The sequence below is a fragment of the Gracilinanus agilis genome, chromosome 4, assembly GCF_016433145.1.
Source record: "Gracilinanus agilis isolate LMUSP501 chromosome 4, AgileGrace, whole genome shotgun sequence".
Taxonomy (NCBI): Eukaryota; Metazoa; Chordata; class Mammalia; order Didelphimorphia; family Didelphidae; genus Gracilinanus; species Gracilinanus agilis.
Genome location: NC_058133.1, coordinates 128,033,010 through 128,053,687, shown reverse-complemented (window position 1 = coordinate 128,053,687; position 20,678 = coordinate 128,033,010). Strand labels below are relative to the sequence as shown.

Here is a 20,678-nt window from a genome sequence, read left to right as displayed (position 1 = left end):
CCTCCAGTCTCTAGGCCTGACTCTCAATCCACTGAGCTACCCAGCTGCTCCCTAAAGGATATTTAGAACTGAAGCAATCTCAGTCCAACAGATAAAGAAACTGAGACCTAGAGACATTTTGCATCTTACCTAATGTCATATACATAGTAAGTAGCAAGAGATAAGACTTGAACCCAGATTCTTTGGCTTCAGATATAGGGTAAGTAGTACAGGTGGCCAGTCCCATGGTCTAAGCCAAGGGATATTCCTATGCTAAAAATTAAATAAATGTAGTACTACATAATATCATACTTTCCATTTAAGTCAGAACTATGATACTTACCCTTACCTTCACATTGTTATGTGGTCTTATTCAGGGTTCAAGCATAGAGGAATCCACTGTTAAAGGGAATTACACTTTAAAATTGCTTGATTTGATAATAAACCTGGTCCACCATCGCTATTCAAAAAATTTACTTTTAGCTCTTGTCTAAGGTTTCCCCAAAAAGCAGGGAGTGAGAGAGTGAAGAGTTCTGTCAAAAAAAAATAATACTGTACTTACTCTCATTGGCATAAGCTTTACAACAGTTTTTATTAATTTGACTATTCAAAGTTCAAGCTGTGTTCTGCTTGAGGGAGAAATGTCCAAACTACCAAGTTCCTTATGCTGTCAAACATCTTTCAATACAATTCATTTTGAAATAACATAGGATTCTTGAACAGGAACATTTCATAATATAATAAAACAGTCACAGTTCAGGGTTAACATGTTTCATCAAAGAGCAATAATTACTTTTGCCTTTGAAGAACCAGTTTCCATAAACTACTTAATTCTTCCATGTCCATTATCTTCAAGAGCTTTTTTAGTTTGATAATTACCCTAATTTGAATAAGTTGAATCACTTAGGGGTCCTTTGAAGTCAATAGCTTCATTAGGCACCTTATTTTTAGAAGTTATCTTCTAATTGAGTCATGTCCAACTTTTCATGATACCATTTGAGGTTTTCTTGTCAAAGATTCTGAAGTGGTTTGCCATATCTCTCTTCAACTCATTTTATAGATGAGGAAACAGAGGCAAACAGGGTTAAGTAACTTGCTCAGAGTCACACAATTAGTAAGTGGCTGAAAGCCACGTTTGAACTGAGAAAAATGAGTCTTCCTGACTTGAGGTCTTGTACTTTATTTACTTTGCCATCTAGCTGCCCTATGTAAAAATCTTCTGAACAGAATGTAAACTTCTAAAGAGCAGGAACTCTTTGTTTTTGTAATTCCAGGAGCTAGCATAGTGCTTTTTATATAGTAGGCATTTAATACTTGTTGGCCTGGATTAGATAGTAGAAAGGGTAGAATATTCACTGTCATAGGTTTATTTATGTTTTCTTTGGAAAGACTATAGCTTTTTCCCCTTAATTTATTTTTCTTAAGGTTTTATGAAACATTGGAGATGGAGGCTTCGAGGTGGCTCATTGGATTGAGTGTCAGGCTATAGATGGGAGGTCCTGGGTTCAAACATGGCATCAAATACTGCATCACTGTGTGACCTTGGGCAAATCACTTAACCTCAGTTGCCTAGCCGTAGTGCTCTTCTGCCTTAGAACTGACATATTGATTCTAAGATAGAATGTTAGAGTTAAAAAAAAAAAAACAACAAACCAAATCTCAACTGGAGATAGCTAGTAGGTAGAGCCCTGGGCTTGGAGTCAGGAAGACCTAAGTTCAGATATAGTTTCAGACACTAGCTAGGTGACCCTGGGTATGTCTTTTAACTTTGCCTTAGTTTCCTCAATTGTTAAATGAGGATAATAATAGTACCTATGCCTCAAGATTATGAGAATCAAGTGAAATAATATTTGTAAAACACTTAGTATAGTACCTGGCATATAGTAGGCACTTAATGTCTTTTTCTTCCCTTCCTTCTTTTCATTTGAGAGAATAAATTGGCACATTTTAAATTGAGATAATGAACCAGATGTGCCTCATTATGACACTAGGTTGGTTGGTTGATTGATTTGTTTTGGTATAATCTATACCCCCAATGGCAGGTTGAGTAGAACTATTGAAACCTATGAAATTGTATTCCCAGAGCTGTTGATGCAAAAATAGTACAGTTTCTGTATTGTGAGAATTTATTTTTCATATATACAATAATTTCTATATAAGAGAGAATTGTGGGGGCAGCTGGGTAGCTCAGTGGATTGAGAGTCAGGCCTAGAGATGAGAGGTCCTAGGTTCAAATGCGACCTCAGACACTTCCCATCTGTGTGACCCTGGGCAAGTCACTTGACCCTCCATTGCCCACCCTTACCACTCTTCCACCTATGAGCCAATACAAAGAAGTTAACGGTTTAAAAAAAAAGAGAGAGAGAATTGCTGTGCATTTCTCTGTCTGTAATATGGATCAGAGATACCATCTAGTCTTCTCCTTTTACATTTTCTTTGAACTTGGAGATCCCAAGGAATGCCTTTCTTTTAACAGAATTTGTTTAATTAAATGAAGGGGAAAGGGGTTTTTCTGGTCTACATGCTAAACTTTACCTGTCAGTTTGGGGAAGGGCTGACGGTCTGATGGACCACCTCTTAATTAGCTATTACCAATTAAAAATATCTTGGGATCCTTATGGGAGGGACCTCCTAAAAATCTTTATTAGGTGGCCCAACCCAGCTGAGGGGGGCCCACTGGTATGAGAGACAACTATGGAGACCTATATCACTTTATTAGTAATGATTCTGGTCTAACCAATAAACCTGATATAATCAATAAATGTATGTTCTTAAGGGGCAGCTGGGTGGCTCAGTGGATTGGGAGCCAGGCCTAGAGACAGGAGGTCCTAGGTTCAAATCCGGCCTCAGACACTTCCCAGCTGTGTGACCCTGGGCAAGTCACTTGACCCCCATTGCCTACCCTTACCAATCTTCCACCTATAAGTCAATACACAGAAGTAAAGGGTTTAAAATAAAAAAAAAAAAAAAATGTATGTTCTTACCCAAAAATCAGTTTTGAGATAATTTTAATCATAACAGTGTAGTGACTTTTTCTTTCAATGTTCTTTCTTTTGATTTAGGATCTGCCTGTTCAAGAGGTAGATCAAGATCTGATTGAAGATGGTCAGTGGGAGGAAATTCTGAAGAAACCCTGCCCAACACAATACAGTTCTATCAAAGAGGAAGATGTAAGATTAATATTTGTAATGACCTTAATTTTAGACCAGAGTTTACCTTTTAAGAAAGATATTCAAGTAAGGTAACATTGTAGGTTTTAATAATATAGAACCATGGTTACATGTGTAGTGAGTTTTTAAGAATTGTTTATTCAGCATTTATGCAGATGATAGCCATGGAAATTAAATTCTTTAAGAGCCCACAAAGTATAATCTAAAGAGTTTGTGGGAGGGGGAAGAGTTATTTTTTTTTTTAGTCAGGACTTAGAACTTACTTTTGGTGGGGGGAATTCCTTTTATTCATGTTGATCTTTGTAGATTGCCTAACTTAATAGTCTCAGGTAAGTTGCTTGGCAGTCAGAGGTAAAGTGATTGGCCTATATTTACAAAGAGCCATCAAATGTCAGAGGTAGAATATTAATTTGGGTCTTCCTAACTCCTAGTCAGGCCCTCTCTCCATCATAACTCTCCAAATAACGTAACAATGCATCCACAATCTGAATCAGGAATATTTTTGTAGGCAGATATAGTGCCATTACTTGCCCTTTTGTTTTTTATATTTCTGCATGAAGTCAGTTCATTTAGAGAATTAAGATCATCAAACAATTTTAACTAACATTGTCCAAAGAGGAGATAAAGCAGAATGTCCTCTCATATCCCCATGAGAGAAATTGAAAGCCAATTTGAAGCCTTTAGGCATTCATTTAGATTAAACCTTTGTCTACAGATACTACTTTCTTTCTTCAGATTAAATCCATTTATTCATTTGTTAAACACATATTCAGTGCTTCCTCTCTAGATTAGCACATTGGTATCAAACTGAAATAGAAATGGATTTCTGGTGGCCACATATTGACTTAGAAAACCATAAATTGGGGGCAGCTAGGTGGTTCAGTGGATTGAGAGCCACGCTTAGAAATGGAACATCCTAGGTTGAAATATGGACTCAAGACACTATGTGGCCCTGGGCAAATCACTTAACCCCATTGCCTATCCCTTATCATTCTTCTGCCTTGGAACCAATACTTAGTGTTGATTCTAAGATGGAAGGTAAGAGTTTAATTAAAAAAAAAGAAAAGAAAACCATAAATTAACATTATTTCTGTTTTATTATATTATATATTTTTATTTATTTTGTTAAACATTTCCCAATTGCCTTACAATTTGGCAACACTGGAGAGTTTTGTGGATCACAAAGGGCTCTGAATTTGATAATTTGTTGTTGGATATACAGTGGTAAATATCGTATTGTCCCTGGTCTCAGATAAAGTATATCCTTTTATATTCCTTTTTTTAAAAAAAACTTCTCCACTTCTATCACTACTGGTAATAATTTCCAATTTCCAGTATTATGAATTGGATATTTAAACTCTGGGAAGAAATTGTTACTTTGATTTATTGCTAATTTTATGGTCCATTCATTTTTCTATTGTATATAAAGTTTTAGAGTGGCAGCATAATAAAGTAAATAGTGACTTAGAGTCAGGAAATAAAAAAAATAAATCAACAAGCATTTATTAAATACCTAATAGGTTACTAGGAACTATACTGGGTGCTTGGTATTCAAGTACAAAGAATAAAACAATCTCTACTCCTCATGGCAATACATATAAAAATATACACTATGGATTAAAATCGATGAAATATAAATATATACAAAGAAGTTTTTAGTTTGGGAGAGAAGGTACTAGCAGTCAAGCAAGCCAGAGAGGCTTCATACAGAAAATGGTCCTTAAGCTTCATCTTAAAGGAAAAGAAGGAGTCTGTGAGGTAAAGGTATTGCCACATTACATAAGGCATGTGGGATATATAATGTAGTCATGGAGATTGGATACAAGAGTGTGAGAAACAGAGAGAAGGCTAGTTTGGCCAGATCACAATGGGTTGGGGAGTCAGGAGGCAGGAAGGAGGTTGGAAAGACAGACCCTCACTTCAGGTTTTGTCTCTGATACATATATGCTATGTGACAGATTGATTGTTACTTTTTGATGTTACTAGAAATTCTGTAAGTGTAAAGTTGTAGACAGATTGTTAGCCTGAGTCTATAGATGAAGTTTCTATTCTAGGACTTCCCCACATCGATGAAATCACTGTTCACTACATACAGATACACACATACACCACACAAATTTACTATATGGTAATAAGACTAATTTTTTAAAAAAGAAACACATCAGAACTTAATCCATCCACTTAAATGTTGTCCCCTTTATTCATCTTAGTCTGCCATGTACAATGAGGCTGCCATTGAAATATTTTTGGAGCTTTCCTTTTGAAATTTGTTTCTCAGAGATCTGGTATAATCTTCTGAGTAGAGGGAAATGGTCTGCATTTTGAGGGAGGAAACATTTTTGGAAATGAAAGTTATTTGAAACCAAATCTACTAAATAAGGTAAGTTATGAAGTTAGTAGCAGATTTTTGGGTTAAAGTTGGTGTTGAAGTATCTCCAATAAAAGTCCAATTTCTTAAACATGTAAAGAACTAAGTAAAATTTATAAGAATACAAACCACACTCTAATTGATAAATGGTCAAAGGATATAAACAGGCAGTTTTCAGAAGAAATAAAAGCTATCTGTAATCATGAAAAAATGCTCTGAATCATTGTTGTTTGAAGAAATGCAAATAAAAACAACTCTGAGGTATCCCCTCACACCTATCAGATTAGCTAATATGATAGAAAAGAAAAATGATAAATTTTGGAGGTGATGGGGGAAAATTGAAACACTATGCATTGTTGGTGGAATTATGAACTGGCCCAGCCATTTTGGAGAACAATTTGGAACTGTGTCCAAAGGATCATAAAACTGTATATCCTTTGATATAGCAATACCACACAAGGTCTATATCTTAAACATTTTTTTTAAAGGAAGGAAAGGACTTTTTTGTACAAAAATGTTCATAGCAGCTCTTTTTGTGTTGGCAATAATTGAAAACTGAAAGAATGCCCATCAGCTGGGAAATGGCTGAGCAAGTTGTGTTATAAAATTGTAATAGAATACTATTATGCTATAAGAAATGATGAGTAGGATGATTTCAGAATAACTTGGAAAGATTTGGCTGAACTGATGCAAGCAAAGTGAGCAGAACTTCGAGAACATTGTACATAGTAATAGCAATATTGTACAATGGTCAATTCTGAATAACAACTATTTTCACCAATACAATGATCAAGGACAATGCCAAAGGACTCTTTTTTTTTTTTTAGATTTAAATATTTTATTTTTTTAGAAAAATTTTCCATGGTTACATGATTCATATTTTTACTTTCCCCTTCACCGTCCCCCCTTCATCCTCCCCTCTCCCATAGCCAACATGCATTTCCACTGGTTTTAACATGTGTCATCAATCAAGACTTATTTACATATTATTTATAGTTGCATTGGTGTGGTTGTTTCGAGTCTACAACCCCAATCATGTCCACATCAACCCATGTGTTCAAGCAGTTGTTTTTCTTCTGTTCCCACTCCCAAAGGACTCATAATGAAAAATGTCATCTGTCTCCAGAGAAAGAACTGATGGAAGTCTAAATGTAGGCCAAAGCATACTATTTTTTACTCTTTTATTTTTTATTTTGTTCAAGATTTCTTCCACAAAATAACTAATATGGAAATATGTTTTAAGTGATTGATTACACATGTATAACCTATTTCAGATTTCTGTAGTCTAAGGGAAAGAGGAGGGGAGAAAGGAAGGGAGAAAATTTAGAACTCAAAATTTTAAAAAATGAATGTTAAAAATTGTTTTACAGGGGGCAGCTAAGTAGCTCAGTGGATTGAGAGCCAGGCCTAGAGATGGAAGGTCCTAGGTTCAAATCCGGCCTCAGACACTTCCTAGCTGTGTGACCCTGGGCAAGTCACTTGACCCCCATTGCCTACCCTTACCAATCTTCCACCTATAAGTCAATACCCAGAAGTTAAGGGTTTAAAATTAAAAAAAATAAAAATTGTTTTACATGTAATTGGGGAAAAATAAAATATACTCTTAAAAAGTTGAGATTGAAGAATAAAATAATGAAATAGATTTTCTTGTATAGCTTATAAGGTAACAGGGTAATTCCTAAAAAGAAATATAAAAAATGTTTTATGTAATGATTATTGAAATAAATATTATTTTGAAGAATGGTACTCATTTGGCTTTAAAAGGTCTGATTTTATAAAAGATAATTTCATTGTTTTGTAGTCATAGTTTATAATCTTAAATTTGGTAAATTACTGGTTTGAAAGTATGTCAGATTTGTGATTCAGCTATGACACTTTTCCCGTTTTCATCTTTCTGCCTCCCTTCCTTTATTTTATTTATTTAAAAAAAAAAAACACCTCATCTTTGACAGAAGAGTAGCAAGGGCCATACAGTTGGGGTTAAGTGTCTTGACCAAAATCACACGACTAGGAAATGTCAGAGGCCGCACTTTGAACACAGCACCTCCCAATTCCAAGCCTGGCACTCTTTGCTACCTAACTTCCCCAACTTAGAGTAGCCTTTTGTAACCTACTCTATCTATGATACTCTTCTTGGTGCTCTGAGGATTTTATAGAATTATAGTAAAACTCTATCCATTCAGAATTACTTTTAAAGCATTCTACAATATATCATAATGTGACTCCAGTTATTCAGATAGGTTTTCTTCCCAGTGATTAGAAGTTAGTGAGACTTTCCTGCATAATGAAACTAATGAGTACTTTTAATTAGCCTTTTAAAGTATCATATCAGAAAAATTATTTTTTCAATTTCAGTGAGAAGAAAAAATTTTGTAATTTAATGTAGTTAGGTTTGTAATTATGATTTTATTTCCTAAAACTGAATCTTTTCCTTGGTGTTTTTCAGCTTGTTGTATGGGTTGATCCTGTGGATGGTACCAAGGAATACACTGAAGGTTAGCCTCTTATTTATAGTTCTTTATGGCAATACACATGAATAATAGAACCTATTTCCAATTCCTTCATATGAAAGGCAAGTTTCACAGTGCTTGTATTTTCCCTAAGACAAATATTACATCCATACTTTCCTTAACTAACTGACCCTCCCTGGACTCCCCAGCTACTTTCAACCATTGCATATTAAACCCTTTTACTCCCTTTTCAGATATTTCTACCTGTACCTTACTCTGCATATTCTCAGGCAGCGAAGTGGCACAGTGGATAGAGTGCTGGATCTGGAGTCAGTGTGTAAATGGAATTTCTTTATTCATTCTTTAGACTTTAGCCACCAGAAATAATGTCACCCCAACCAACTTAGAATTAAGTGGGGAGGGGGAGGTCTGTGACCCACATGTGATAGTAAGTGACAAATCAAAAACAAATCAAAAAAATTCAAAAAAAGTATTGAGGCTGCCATTTGTCCACGTGAAACTGGAGGTGGACGCAGGAAGTGACGAAAGATGCTATTTTTAAAAAAATGATGGCAACTTCCTGTGGAGAACTTTTGGCGCTTTGAACTTGGTGTGGAAGGAGCTCTGGTGAGACTTCTGGAGACTCTAGCCTCAAGGAGGCCTCTCTTCTTAGAAGAGACCTTGTGGCTAGAAGCCTTGTTTAATTAACCTGTGTGCCCCCTTTTCTGGGGCCTCTGGTCCTTGCCAGAGTTTCTCTCTCTCATTTTCCCTACCTTCAACCTTTCTGAGTGTAAATAAACCACCATAAAAGTCATCCTGACTTGGGTCTTTTTTATTTTGAAATTGAGTTAATCGATTTCTGGCAACCAAACCTTAAATATCTAGTCCAACCTTAATAATTCCCATTTTCCCCTCTTATATCAGGAAGACTGAATTAAAATCCAGCCAGACACTAGCTGTATAACTCTAAGCAAGTCACTGAACCTTTGTCTGCCTCAGTTTCTTCATCTGTAAAATGAGGGAAATAATAGCACCTACTTTTCTGGGTTGTTGTAAGGATCAAATGAGATAATTATAAAATGCTTTCCAAAACTTAAAGAACTGTATAAATGCTATTTCTCATATTATATGCTACCCTTTTAGAAATAAATTTAAGTTATATAGCCAGCATTTTTTCCCTTCTGATGTTCTCCTTAGTGTTTAAGAGTCAGAAGAATTAAAGATCCAAGAGATTAAGCTAAAAATTGCATTCTACCTATAGAAAGAAACTGAATGCCAGAGATTTGACCTGCATACCATGGATATGTTTATTCTATTTCTATGTTTAAAGGAACGGATACACATTTCTTGAATCATTTCCATGTTTCATAGCTAAAACAGAACTTTTTTCCCACCCTGAAGTCTTAAAAACATCATATAACCAATTTCTATTAAGTATGATCATTTTACATAAATGTGAGTCATTATTTTAATATCCAAACTTTTCTAATGGAAACACTAAGTATACTTGGAATAGCCATGAAATATAGAGAACTTATCTGTATTAGTTAAGGAGATCATTTGTTTGTTCATTAAGTTACATAAGGAAAGTTATAAACTTTAAAAATTCAGGACAGGAATATTTACCCAGGAATAGAGTATAATATAAAAAATAAAGATGGCTTATGGCTAGTTCATTCATTTATTTAAAAGAGAGATTGTCAAACTTAGGGCAAACTGGAAAATGAGTGCTATTGAGAACCAGATTAAAATGTAATTGGAGGGGGCAGCTGGGTAGCTCAGTGGAGTGAGAGTCAGGCCTAGAGACAGGAGGTCCTGGGTTCAAACCCGGCCTCAGCCACTTCCCAGCTGTGTGACCCTGGGCAAGTCACTTGACCCCCATTGCCCACCCTTACCAATCTTCCATCTATAAGACAATACACCGAAGTACAAGGGTTAAAAAAAAAACAAACAAAAAAAAATGTAATTGGAAAGTGTTTAACAAAATAAATAAAAATGCTACATAAATACAACATAGATAATGTTAATTTCTGATTTTCTAAGCTAATACAAAGCCCACAGTGATTTGTTTCTATTTGAGTCTGACACATTCATTTAGAATAATGGTAATAATGAGGCTGTCTAGTTTTCTTGCAGATAATTTTTGTTTTCTTTAGCCAGTAACCTGAAATTTCATACATTTGGCTAAGAAAGACTGAGCATAGTTTAGCTTGATCCTTTACCATTATGGCTGGTAAGTTAGTATCTGCCCTTGATGCCAGTCCAGGAATTAACAGAGTCTTGGGCTGGTGCCTTGCAAATTACTAGTTCACAGGCTATTGGGTACTAAGCTCCAAATTCACCACCCAGTTGTGATAATTGCTTCCCTTGTACAGGTATCTCTTCCACATTGCAGCTTTTCAATATATTGGGGGTTGGTATAAGAAATTAAATGGGAATTTTGGGGGAATTTTGTAGACCTTGCATATAACATGTAAAGGCCAGCAGAGGCCACTCAAAAAGTTTAGAAACTCAGAAATGCATAAAATACTTGAATAGTATTATATAATACCAATATATTTTATCTTTTAATACCACAAATATATATAATTTCTTTTACTGTAAAAACTTCATAAAGGAAAAATTCTAGGACAAAGGGAGGGCAAAAAATTTTACACTACTTTTCCAGATCTTGGGGGCACTATGCCACTAACCCCAAAGTTGTGGAAGAGATACACAATTTGGGAGATAGGGTCATAGTGGTTTTTGGTTGGTTTTTAATTTGTAAATGGTTTTTCCATTTCTGGCAACTTAACTCCAATTCTCTGGCAGTGCTAGATAGCCCCATGCTGGAGGACTTTGTCTTATTGCAATATTTGAAGACCAGGTTTAGATATTGTCAGTAAAAGTTCCAGTTGCCATCATTCCTGAGGCAAAAGAAATCTCAAGATGATGATTTATGGCATAAGGCTAAGTTGAAGAGCTCAGAGGAGAAGACATTGCCACAAGTTATTGGTCCCAGACCATCTTACAGTCCTAGAACTTCCCATTTAATTTTATCTTCATTCCTCTTCTTAATCCCAGTTATTCAAGAAACATATCTACTTTGGGCAAGAAGTAGGTAGACATCAGAAAACCCTCCAGCTTCTTTCCTTCATAATCTCCCTACTTCCAGATCTCATTTGTACCTCAATTTAATTTAATGAGCATTTTCCAAGTACCTAATATGTATGAAGCACACTACTAGGTGCTGGGAATTTAGAAATGAGAAGGATGACCTTGCCCTTCAGGAGCTTCTACTCTAATGGGAGATAAAACCCTAGTACAAAAATAAACATGTTACCAACGACACTGTGATAAATGAAGAGGAATGATTCAGACAAAATGAAATTAGACATTTTAGGATGATGATTTCTGCCCTGTCACAGATATATTCACTGGCAAGAACATAGGCCTTTCTGTTGTGAACATCAGATCAATAAATAGCAGCCTCAGTGCTCATCAGCAGCATCACCCACTGATCACCAATGCATGTCTCCTTCTTATTCTTCTCAGTCTTTCTGGATGACTTCTCTCCTGATGCCACTTCCTGGTCCACTTTACCAACACTTGGGAGTTGCTTCTTCCATGGAGGGTCTAGAGCTCTCCACTGCAGGAACAGAATCATATACCATGTGGTTTAGGCCAGTGATGGGCAAACATTTTAAAGAGGGGGCCAAAGGAAAGGCAATGCTCATCTGTCAGTCTGTTTCTAAGGCAACTCTTTTGAAGTTTCACTGTATTGTACCCTACTCACTGTATTTGTCAGATTAGGAATAATGTTGTACCCCAGGATAGAACATTTCAGTGGGCCTCATCTGGCCCATGGGCTGTAGTTTGCCCATCACTGGTTTAGGGAAAAGACAATTGAAATTGGAAAGTCCCTGGAACTGAATTCTGGCTCTTCTACTTCTTCCCTGTGTCACTGTAAGGAAGTTACTAATCCTCTTTGAGCCTCACATAAAATGTAGGGGTTGAATTAACCTTGATGTGAACTATTGGTGATGCCTCAGACTCTTCTAAGTGACAGAATTGCAGCCCTGCTGGCCTACAAAATCAGCAGCATTGCCTTTATAAGAAATCTGCAGGGGACATATTGGGGAGGTACTCTGTGGAAAGTGGAAAAATTGTGACATTTTCTTTGTATGTATTAGTGAATATACTGTTTACACATCGATCTAAATGAATACATGCCAAAGTGGAGGCCACATGAAATAATTCAAGAAAATAATGGAGAAAATGACTCATTTTTACACAGGTCTTCTGGACAATGTAACAGTTCTTATTGGAATTGCTTATGAAGGAAAAGCAATAGCAGGAGTTATTAACCAACCTTACTACAACTATCAGGTATAATACATCAATACAGGCGGATTTCATTTGTTTTGCAACACGTTTTGTAAATTTCTGTTATGTTGGACATGGAAAAGAACCATCTGAACTTAGTCCAACCTTTGTCCTTGATGTCATTCTTATTAACAATTTTACTAATGATTTGGATTTTAAAAATTGATGACTTATTATCTGATTGACAATATAATGTTTGGAAGGATTTCCAAATACATTGGATGACAGATGTTAAAATATGACAGCTTATTCAGCCATCATAATAATTTTTTCTTAACAGCATAGTAATGACATAGTTTGCTTAGCTATTTCCCAAAAGAGCATCTACTTTGTTTCGAGTTCTTTGTTAGTATTTTTAAAAATGTTGCTAAAATTTTTTGGGGGGATATATGGGACTTTTCTGTCTTTGATCTCTTTGGGGTATTACATATATAGCAGTGGAATTAGAATAATTTTGTTAATTTGGACACCTTACTTTTAAAGAGAGCTAGGAATGTGTTACAGAAGTAATGTGCTAGGATCAAAGAACAATACGAGTCACTTTGTTTTGAGTAATATTTAATAATCATTGTTAGATTGCATTTGCTCAGTTTGTTGAGCTATCCTAATTCTTGTCAATTTAGATGAAAACAGCATGCTAGTATGGAAAAAGAGGTATATTTAGGTAGACCTGGGTTCAAAACCCACCTCTAACACTTATTAAATGTATGGCCAAGGGACAGTTACCTGATTTCTAGCCTCAGTTTCTTCATCTATAAAATTGTGATGATATCCTGTAGTACATGCTTCACAGAGTTATTGTGAGGATCAAATGAGTTAATGTATGTAAAGTACTTTACAAATCTTTTAAGTACTATATCAGCTATAGTAATAATAATGACCTTTTTTATAGGGGCTGGAAAGAGAAAGCCCAGTATTGTTTTCATTATTTGGTAATTCTAAAGATGAAGTACAGTATTCTAAAACTATATATTTAAGTGAAGGAACTGAGAGAAAAGAACCCTGATAAGGCAAAAAGGGAAAACAAGTAATGAGAAGCCCATCATCTTATGATCTTATATGCTTAACTTGGAGTAGACATTTCCCCCTTTCAAAAAGCACATCTTTTGTTTTACCATGCCAGTATAATACTTTTTGGATTGTTACAGGATATTTGTTCCTCAGTGCCTTTTGTGGTTGATTTTTATTTCTTTTCAGTGAAAGCATGTATTTCTTAGAATTATTACAGTAAAGTGCCAATTCAAATTTGGATAAGAATCCAAAACATTTAGGATGTCTTTTAATGTTTGTAATTATATTTAGGTCCTAGTTGATCACACTGTAAACTATAAATTATTCAGTACTAATAATTAAAAGGGGATATTTTCATCAGAATTAAAACTAATACATTGGATTATTTATCTCTAAGTATCTTAGTGATTTAAAGATGAAAGATAATTAATTTTCATCATATGTTTTGAAAAGGTTAGAAAAACTAATCCTAACCCAAAGAGTAGTGAAAAGAAGTCAGGGGAATATAATAGTAAGGAAAAAGTGAGAAATAAAACTGGAATTTTAGTTTCTATTAACCGAACAGATATTATACTTAAGTGTTTAGCATTGTTGCTACCAGGTGGTGACAGTTATTTTAAAAATTGTTTACTGTATGCATAAGAATCCATTTATCCTCTTTATTTTCTCTTTCTATATCTCTGTCTTATTTTATTATCTCTCTTTTTCTCTAAAACTATCAATATTTTTTATTTTCTCTCTCTCTTTCTGATGTTGGGCAAGTCACAATCTCTCTTTCTCATCTGTAAAATTAAGGCAGTGACTAAATGACCAGTAAGGTCCTGACTTATTCTAAAACCTATAATCCTGTGATTTTCCTCCTGCTTTTATATTCAGATTTGTCTCAGTAATCTGAGATAGTGCTATTTAGACTCAGCTACAAGAACTTTTTATTTGTTGGTGGCACTCAGGAATGTTGTGATTAATCAGTCCTAAGCTAAGAAGAAGTAGTGAATATCAGATGCAGAAATGTATTTACAGAAAGTGAAGCCCCTTCGTGAACATAACTTTGTGTATGTGGCTCTTTATTAACCTCATTGTATCTCAATTTTTGCTAAAAAATCAGAATACCATCTTTCTGCTTCACAAGAATAATTTTGAGATAATTGAGATAAAATTACACAAAGGCATTTTAAGCTTTTGAAGTCAATCATTAGAGCAATCAATTACTATTTACTAAGCACCTTCTATGTACTGAGCACTTGGGGATATAAAAAGAGGCAAAAAACAGCCTTTGCCCCTCGAAGAGTTCATAATCTAACCAGGAGCTTACAGTTCAACAAAAGAAAGATTTAAGCCCAAGGTTATATCATTTTTATCTTCTTACTCCAAAATGTTAGGGAATAAAACTCTAACCTTAATTCTATCTTCTTGACAGCCTTTAACTGACAGTTTATTTAGCCACAACAGTGGTCCTGCATAATGCACATGATATTGAACATTCCTTGAGTAATTCTGGTAGTACAGAGAACAGCTCTATCTTTCTTCTCCGTGTATTGCAAAACATCTTATTTCTCAAAATAATAGGAGATTTCATGCTATCTGGGAACAATGATAGTTCTGTGTTAATATTATATCTTTTCATGTGTAATTATAATGACATGACTAAAGTGAAACATTATACCTTTCACTGACTTTTTGCCACAGAGGTATTACATATTATTGTTTCATTGATTTGTTTAGGAAGGAACAGATGCCGTGCTCGGAAGGACAATCTGGGGAGTTTTAGGCTTGGGTGCTTTTGGGTTTCAGCTGAGTGAAGTGCCTGATGGGAAACATATAATTACCACAACTCGTTCTCATTCCAACAAGTTGGTAAATGATTGCATTTCTGCTATGAATCCTGATGAAGTTCTCAGAGTGGGAGGAGCAGGAAATAAGGTAATATAATTGGTGTTTGTCAGAAAAAAAACAAAGACTGAGAGGAGTTACAAAATGTTGAATTTATTATAATTTTTCTTCAGAGTTTTGTTACATAGGATTAGTTATTTGGTAATGTTCAGACTTATTCATTTGATATAAATGATTATTTATTTAAATGTGTGGAAAAGGAATAGAAATGATAAAATGATGCCAGTAAAGTTAACTCTAAAATATAAAACAAGTTTTTAATCTAGTTTTTAAATTCTAAATTCAAACCTACTAAAACTTTTGATTTTTCTAACTCTGTTTTTCTAATCATTTGCCTTTGATTAGAAATAACCCTTCTAAGATAGAAAGAAGATAAAGTGGCCTGGGCATCCCTAATATTGTAGTTAAAGAAAGTTAATAGCAAGGTTTTAGGGTGATTACAGAAATCTTTATTGTTACCTAATTTCAAATTAAAAATAACTTTTAAACATGAATGATCCTGAAAGGAGTAATTGGTGAGAAGTTAAAAAAAAAAAAACAACTTTTTCTCATATATATGCAGCTCTTTTTTTACATAAATATGAACTTATGAACTCATTTTACTAACAAGGACATCAAATTGTCCTAACTTTATCATGGTCCTTGAAGGCTTTATTCTCATTTGAGAGTTATACTTTTGAACTGGCTATATTTATTGCTTTGGGTAACTAAATCCATTTTCCAAGATCCTATAATTAAAAAAAAAATCCTTACAGATCATTCAGCTGATTGAAGGCAAGGCATCTGCTTACGTATTTGCTAGTCCTGGCTGTAAGAAGTGGGATACTTGTGCTCCAGAAGTTATTTTACATGCTGTAGGAGGTGAGTAAGCAAATCCAGAGAATTTTTTGGATGAGGCAGATATTACCTTAAGAATTTGATATCCTAGGGTGCAGCTGGGTGGCTCAGTGGATTGAGAGCCAGGCCCAGAGATGGGAGATCCTAGATTCAAATCTGACCTCAGATATTTCCCAACTGTGTGATTCTGAGCAAGTCAGGTAAACCCAATTGCCTACCCTTACCACTCTTCTGCCTTGGAACCAAAACATAGTATTGATTCTAAGATGGAAGGTAAGGGTTTAAAAAAAATTTTTTTGATATGCTATAGTATCAATAATGTTGCATGTATTTTAAAGTTACTAAACTTTTGTTTTTTCGTAATCTTCATTTTCCATTGAATCTTGTATCAGTGCTGTCCTAGAGAGCCATTCCATACAATAAGTGACTTTTGAAAGAAGAAAAAAAAGTTCAGCAAAAGTAATAAGCAGCATATTAAAAAAGTCTAATGTTCTGTACAGTGTTAAAAACCTGTGGTCTCCCACATATTTAAAGAAGTAGAAGGAGGTATTTTCTTAAACTTTTCCTTAGGGCCAAACTTGGTAATTATAATTTCATTTCAGTTTCAGTTGTTACTTAACATACATTATTAATATCAAGACACAAATACTAGTTCAAATAGCATATCCATTTTTATTTAGATGCTAGTTGAAAAAAATTTATCACCATACCCTATGTTTTAGGTATAAATCTGCCAGAAACAATTTTATTTAATTTTAACATTACTTTATAGCCCCAAAAGAAAAACAAATTAGCGAAATTATAATGTCAAGGAAAGGTAACAGGAACTGAAAGAATGAAGGAAAAGCATCCATATTAATAATAGGTTTATTTCTGATAGAGAAGAGTGGTAATTAAAATTGGATAGACAGAGACTAGAGAGATGAATTTTATGATACAAACATGGATCAGACTTTCAGGAGATTTTTTAAAAATGAGAACAGAAAATATATGGATATTCATTTTCTTTGTGATCCTAATTTAAAAGTGATTGATAAATGAATAATAGAGAATGATTAATTGTGTTCAAAATAACTACCAGGAAAATAAACCATATGAATGCCCAATAAGAGCCCAAGGTGCAGTGAGTTAAGCAGACATGTAAAATGCCATTTCTTTTATTAAAATCATACATTTTCTTATTTTATTAATCTTTTTGTTCCTTTTTTAAAAATCCTTACTTTCTATCTTAGAACCAGTACTGTGTATTGGTTCTAAGACAGAAGAGTGGTGAGAGCTAGGCAATGGGGTTAAGGGACTTGCCCATAATCACCCAGCTAGGAAGTATCTGAAACCAGATTGGAACCCAGCACCTCCTGTCTCTAGGCCTGACTTTATCCACTGAGCCACCTAGCTGCCCACTTTTGTTCTTTTTAAAAAAAGATAAATTTTTATTGATATCTTTTGTTTTTACATCAACTATATTTCTTAATGTATTTTCTCTCCTCCCCTCCCAGAGAGCTAATCTTCTTAAACAAGAATGTAAATAGTTCAACAAAGCAGTACTAGAAAAATCTTGACATAATATAGTGTTCCACACTTATTATTATGATATGTGTTATATTACATGTATAGGACGGTAGTATCTAGAATTTTAACCAATAAATAAAATAAGATCATTTTCCCCAAGTATAACATTGTTTATTAATAAGGACATTCAAGCTATTAATAAAGGATGGGTACATCACCCATGGGTCTGCATGGAAAGATGTCAAATGGCCATCTTGCACCATCTTTTATACTAAGGGTGTGTCTTCCTTCTGATTGACCTGATAGTGCATCCTTTGGACCTCCGTGGCAGTCCTAATTGGTGAATATTTTAAAAGAGGAAGTGGACTTAGAGAATTCAACTCCTCCCCCATTACTTCCACACAGGGAAGGACTATTCTTCATGTGGGTGGATACCAACAGCTTCTTTAGGTTAAAGAAACTTGGCCAACCTGTCCTTCTCTAGAATGTTGGCTAGTTTATGAAAACTAGCTTCCTCTAGCAATCTTTGGCTAGAAAAACACAAGTTGTCTTAATCGGGTTTTCACTGATTCTTTCTCCTATTGTAGACCAGGTCACCCCAAATCTAGATGATGTATTTAGCAAGGATAAAGGAGCATGTGCTTGGAGGGTGGATTCTTATTTATATATAAAGAAAGAATAGAGCTCTCTAAGCTGCCTTCACAGCAACAACAATAAAAAATGGAGGGACTATGCCTAGTTAAATGCCTTTGGCTTCAGGAGTAATTATCTTAACTTGAGAATTGCCTGGTCTTCAGAGGATGGGGTTTGAGAAAATGAATGAATTCACATAGAAATAGTGCTAATAAATAATAATGTGAATTTTAATTAACATTAATTTTAGTTTAATTTAAAATTAGCATTAGTTTTCTTCATTGTAATATATTTATTATATATAATATATTATTGTTATATATATATATATATATTGTAAATGTACCACCTTATCTCTAAAAAGAGAAAAAAGATGCATGTCATTTCCAGTTTTGAATTTTCAACTGATCTCGTGTACCCAGATAAGATTTCTGTTCTTTTTAGGATTTGTTATCCTGGAATTGTTAAGCTCATAATTAAATTGATCTGATAACTACAGGTTTACCTTAATAAAATAATCCTCAAAATCAGGGTTAGGGGATTGGATTAGATGAATTTTAAGGCCAATTTCAGCTCTAAAGTTTTATGATTCTCATTTTTCATTTAATTGAAATCTAGTGAAATCAAATAAAATCTAATTCTGCTTATAGTTCTGAAGTCAATTTAGATTTTCACTCTTCTAATCATAATTTTTTCTTTTTTGTCTCCCTTCCTGTCAAGTTGGGCAATTTCTTTNGTTATATATATATATATATATCATGTAAATGTACCACCTTAGCTCTAAAAAGAGAAAAAAGATGCATGTCATTTCCAGTTTTGAATTTTCAACTGATCTCGTGTACCCAGATAAGATTTCTGTTCTTTTTAGGATTTGTTATCCTGGAATTGTTAAGCTCATAATTAAATTGATCTGATAACTACAGGTTTACCTTAATAAAATAATCCTCAAAATCAGGGTTAGGGGATTGGATTAGATGAATTTTAAGGCCAATTTCAGCTCTAAAGTTTTATGATTCTCATTTTTCATTTAATTGAAATCTAGTGAAATCAAATAAAATCTAATTCTGCTTATAGTTCTGAAGTCAATTTAGATTTTCACTCTTCTAATCATAATTTTTTCTTTTTTGTCTCCCTTCCTGTCAAGTTGGGCAATTTCTTTAATCTCATGTTTCTTTCTATATTATATGTAATTGAAATTGAAAACCATTCGTGCAAAGGGAAAAAATAGCAACCCTCTTAATCTACCCTAAAATGTAAAGTCTTTGATGAGGGATCAATAATACATTCCTATTTTTACTTCTAGGCAAATTGACTGATATTCATGGAAATGCCCTTCAATACCATAAGGAAGTAAAGCATATGAATTCTGCTGGTGTCCTTGCCACACTGAGGAATTATGACTACTATGCAGGCTGTGTTCCAGAGACTGTTAAAAATGCACTTGTACCATGAAAGACATATTATTTGCTTACCAGTGAAAATTTTGAGATTTAATATTCAAGTTAATAAATTTTTTAAATTATGAAAATAGATTTAGTTTTGTTTTTTATCATTATTGATTAATGATACTTTTTGTACAATAAGAGCAGCATAAATAATTAATGAATTCTGATAAATTTATAGTTTTGAAATATAAAGCATCAATTTGAAGCTAGTAAACCAGATCCATGAAACAGTCAAATTAGAATCCTAGTGCTCACTTTTGATTTGCTCATGACAGTTTTGGCCTACATTTGATTATTGTTTTCCCTTTTAGCAGTAGGGATAAAAATTAAAGGTTCAGTTTTGGGCACTGATAATATACTGTCTGCATTTAATTTAGGACACAAAGCTTAGATATGACAGGAATTTTATTTTGTTGAATGACCTTATTTTTTAAATTATTGTGATTTTAACCATTAGTACTATACATGTTATATTGTTTATATTGATGAAATAAAACTTCTATAATAAAATTTCATATTTTTTTGGATTATTTGTGTAAGGGGTAAAAAGAGGTTTTTATTGGGTGAATATTAAAAGGTTTGGTCCCCAGGGAATTGAATTATCAATCCCCAATTAAAGAAAAACCTCAAGTCAAATTGACCTTTATGGAAGTTTATTTACAAATGAAAAAAGAGAAAGTAAGAAAATTAGAGAGAGGATAAGATAGGATAAGAAACCCAACACACTAGGTAATTTGCTCTAATCCCCTAGTTTAACCCAGGCAGATCTAATTAACTCTCAGCCAAGGGAGATTTAGCCTTGAGCCCAAGGAGGGAAAGTCAGATGGCTGGAGGCCTAATGGTCTCCAGAGGTGAATGAAGCAAAAGCTTCAGTCACAGAGTCTCTTTGAAAGGGAAGTTCCTTAAGAGAAGTTCAGGAAGATTCAGTCTTAACACTCACCACGTGGAATTCCAAAGGAAAGATTTAAGAATAGTCTCACTAAGTTCTCAGGGTCCCAGCTCCAGAGCTCCTCCAAGTCCC

The 20,678-nt window shown here is 34.2% G+C and overlaps 1 protein-coding gene across 3 annotated transcripts in view; it reads left to right on the top strand.

Moving 5' to 3' along the window:
- Positions 1 to 20,167, top strand: part of BPNT1 (3'(2'), 5'-bisphosphate nucleotidase 1) — a 36,589-nt gene extending 16,422 nt beyond the window's left edge. For all 3 annotated transcript variants that reach the window (XM_044672824.1, XM_044672827.1, XM_044672826.1), the window contains exons 4-9: positions 3,042 to 3,149; positions 7,964 to 8,012; positions 12,244 to 12,335; positions 15,066 to 15,263; positions 15,989 to 16,094; positions 19,516 to 20,167. In XM_044672824.1, the coding sequence (XP_044528759.1) occupies positions 3,042 to 3,149; positions 7,964 to 8,012; positions 12,244 to 12,335; positions 15,066 to 15,263; positions 15,989 to 16,094; positions 19,516 to 19,664 (702 nt within the window). In that variant the 3' untranslated portion in view covers positions 19,665 to 20,167. The remainder of the gene's footprint in view (positions 1 to 3,041; positions 3,150 to 7,963; positions 8,013 to 12,243; positions 12,336 to 15,065; positions 15,264 to 15,988; positions 16,095 to 19,515) is intronic.
- The last annotated feature ends 511 nt before the right edge of the window (positions 20,168 to 20,678 follow it).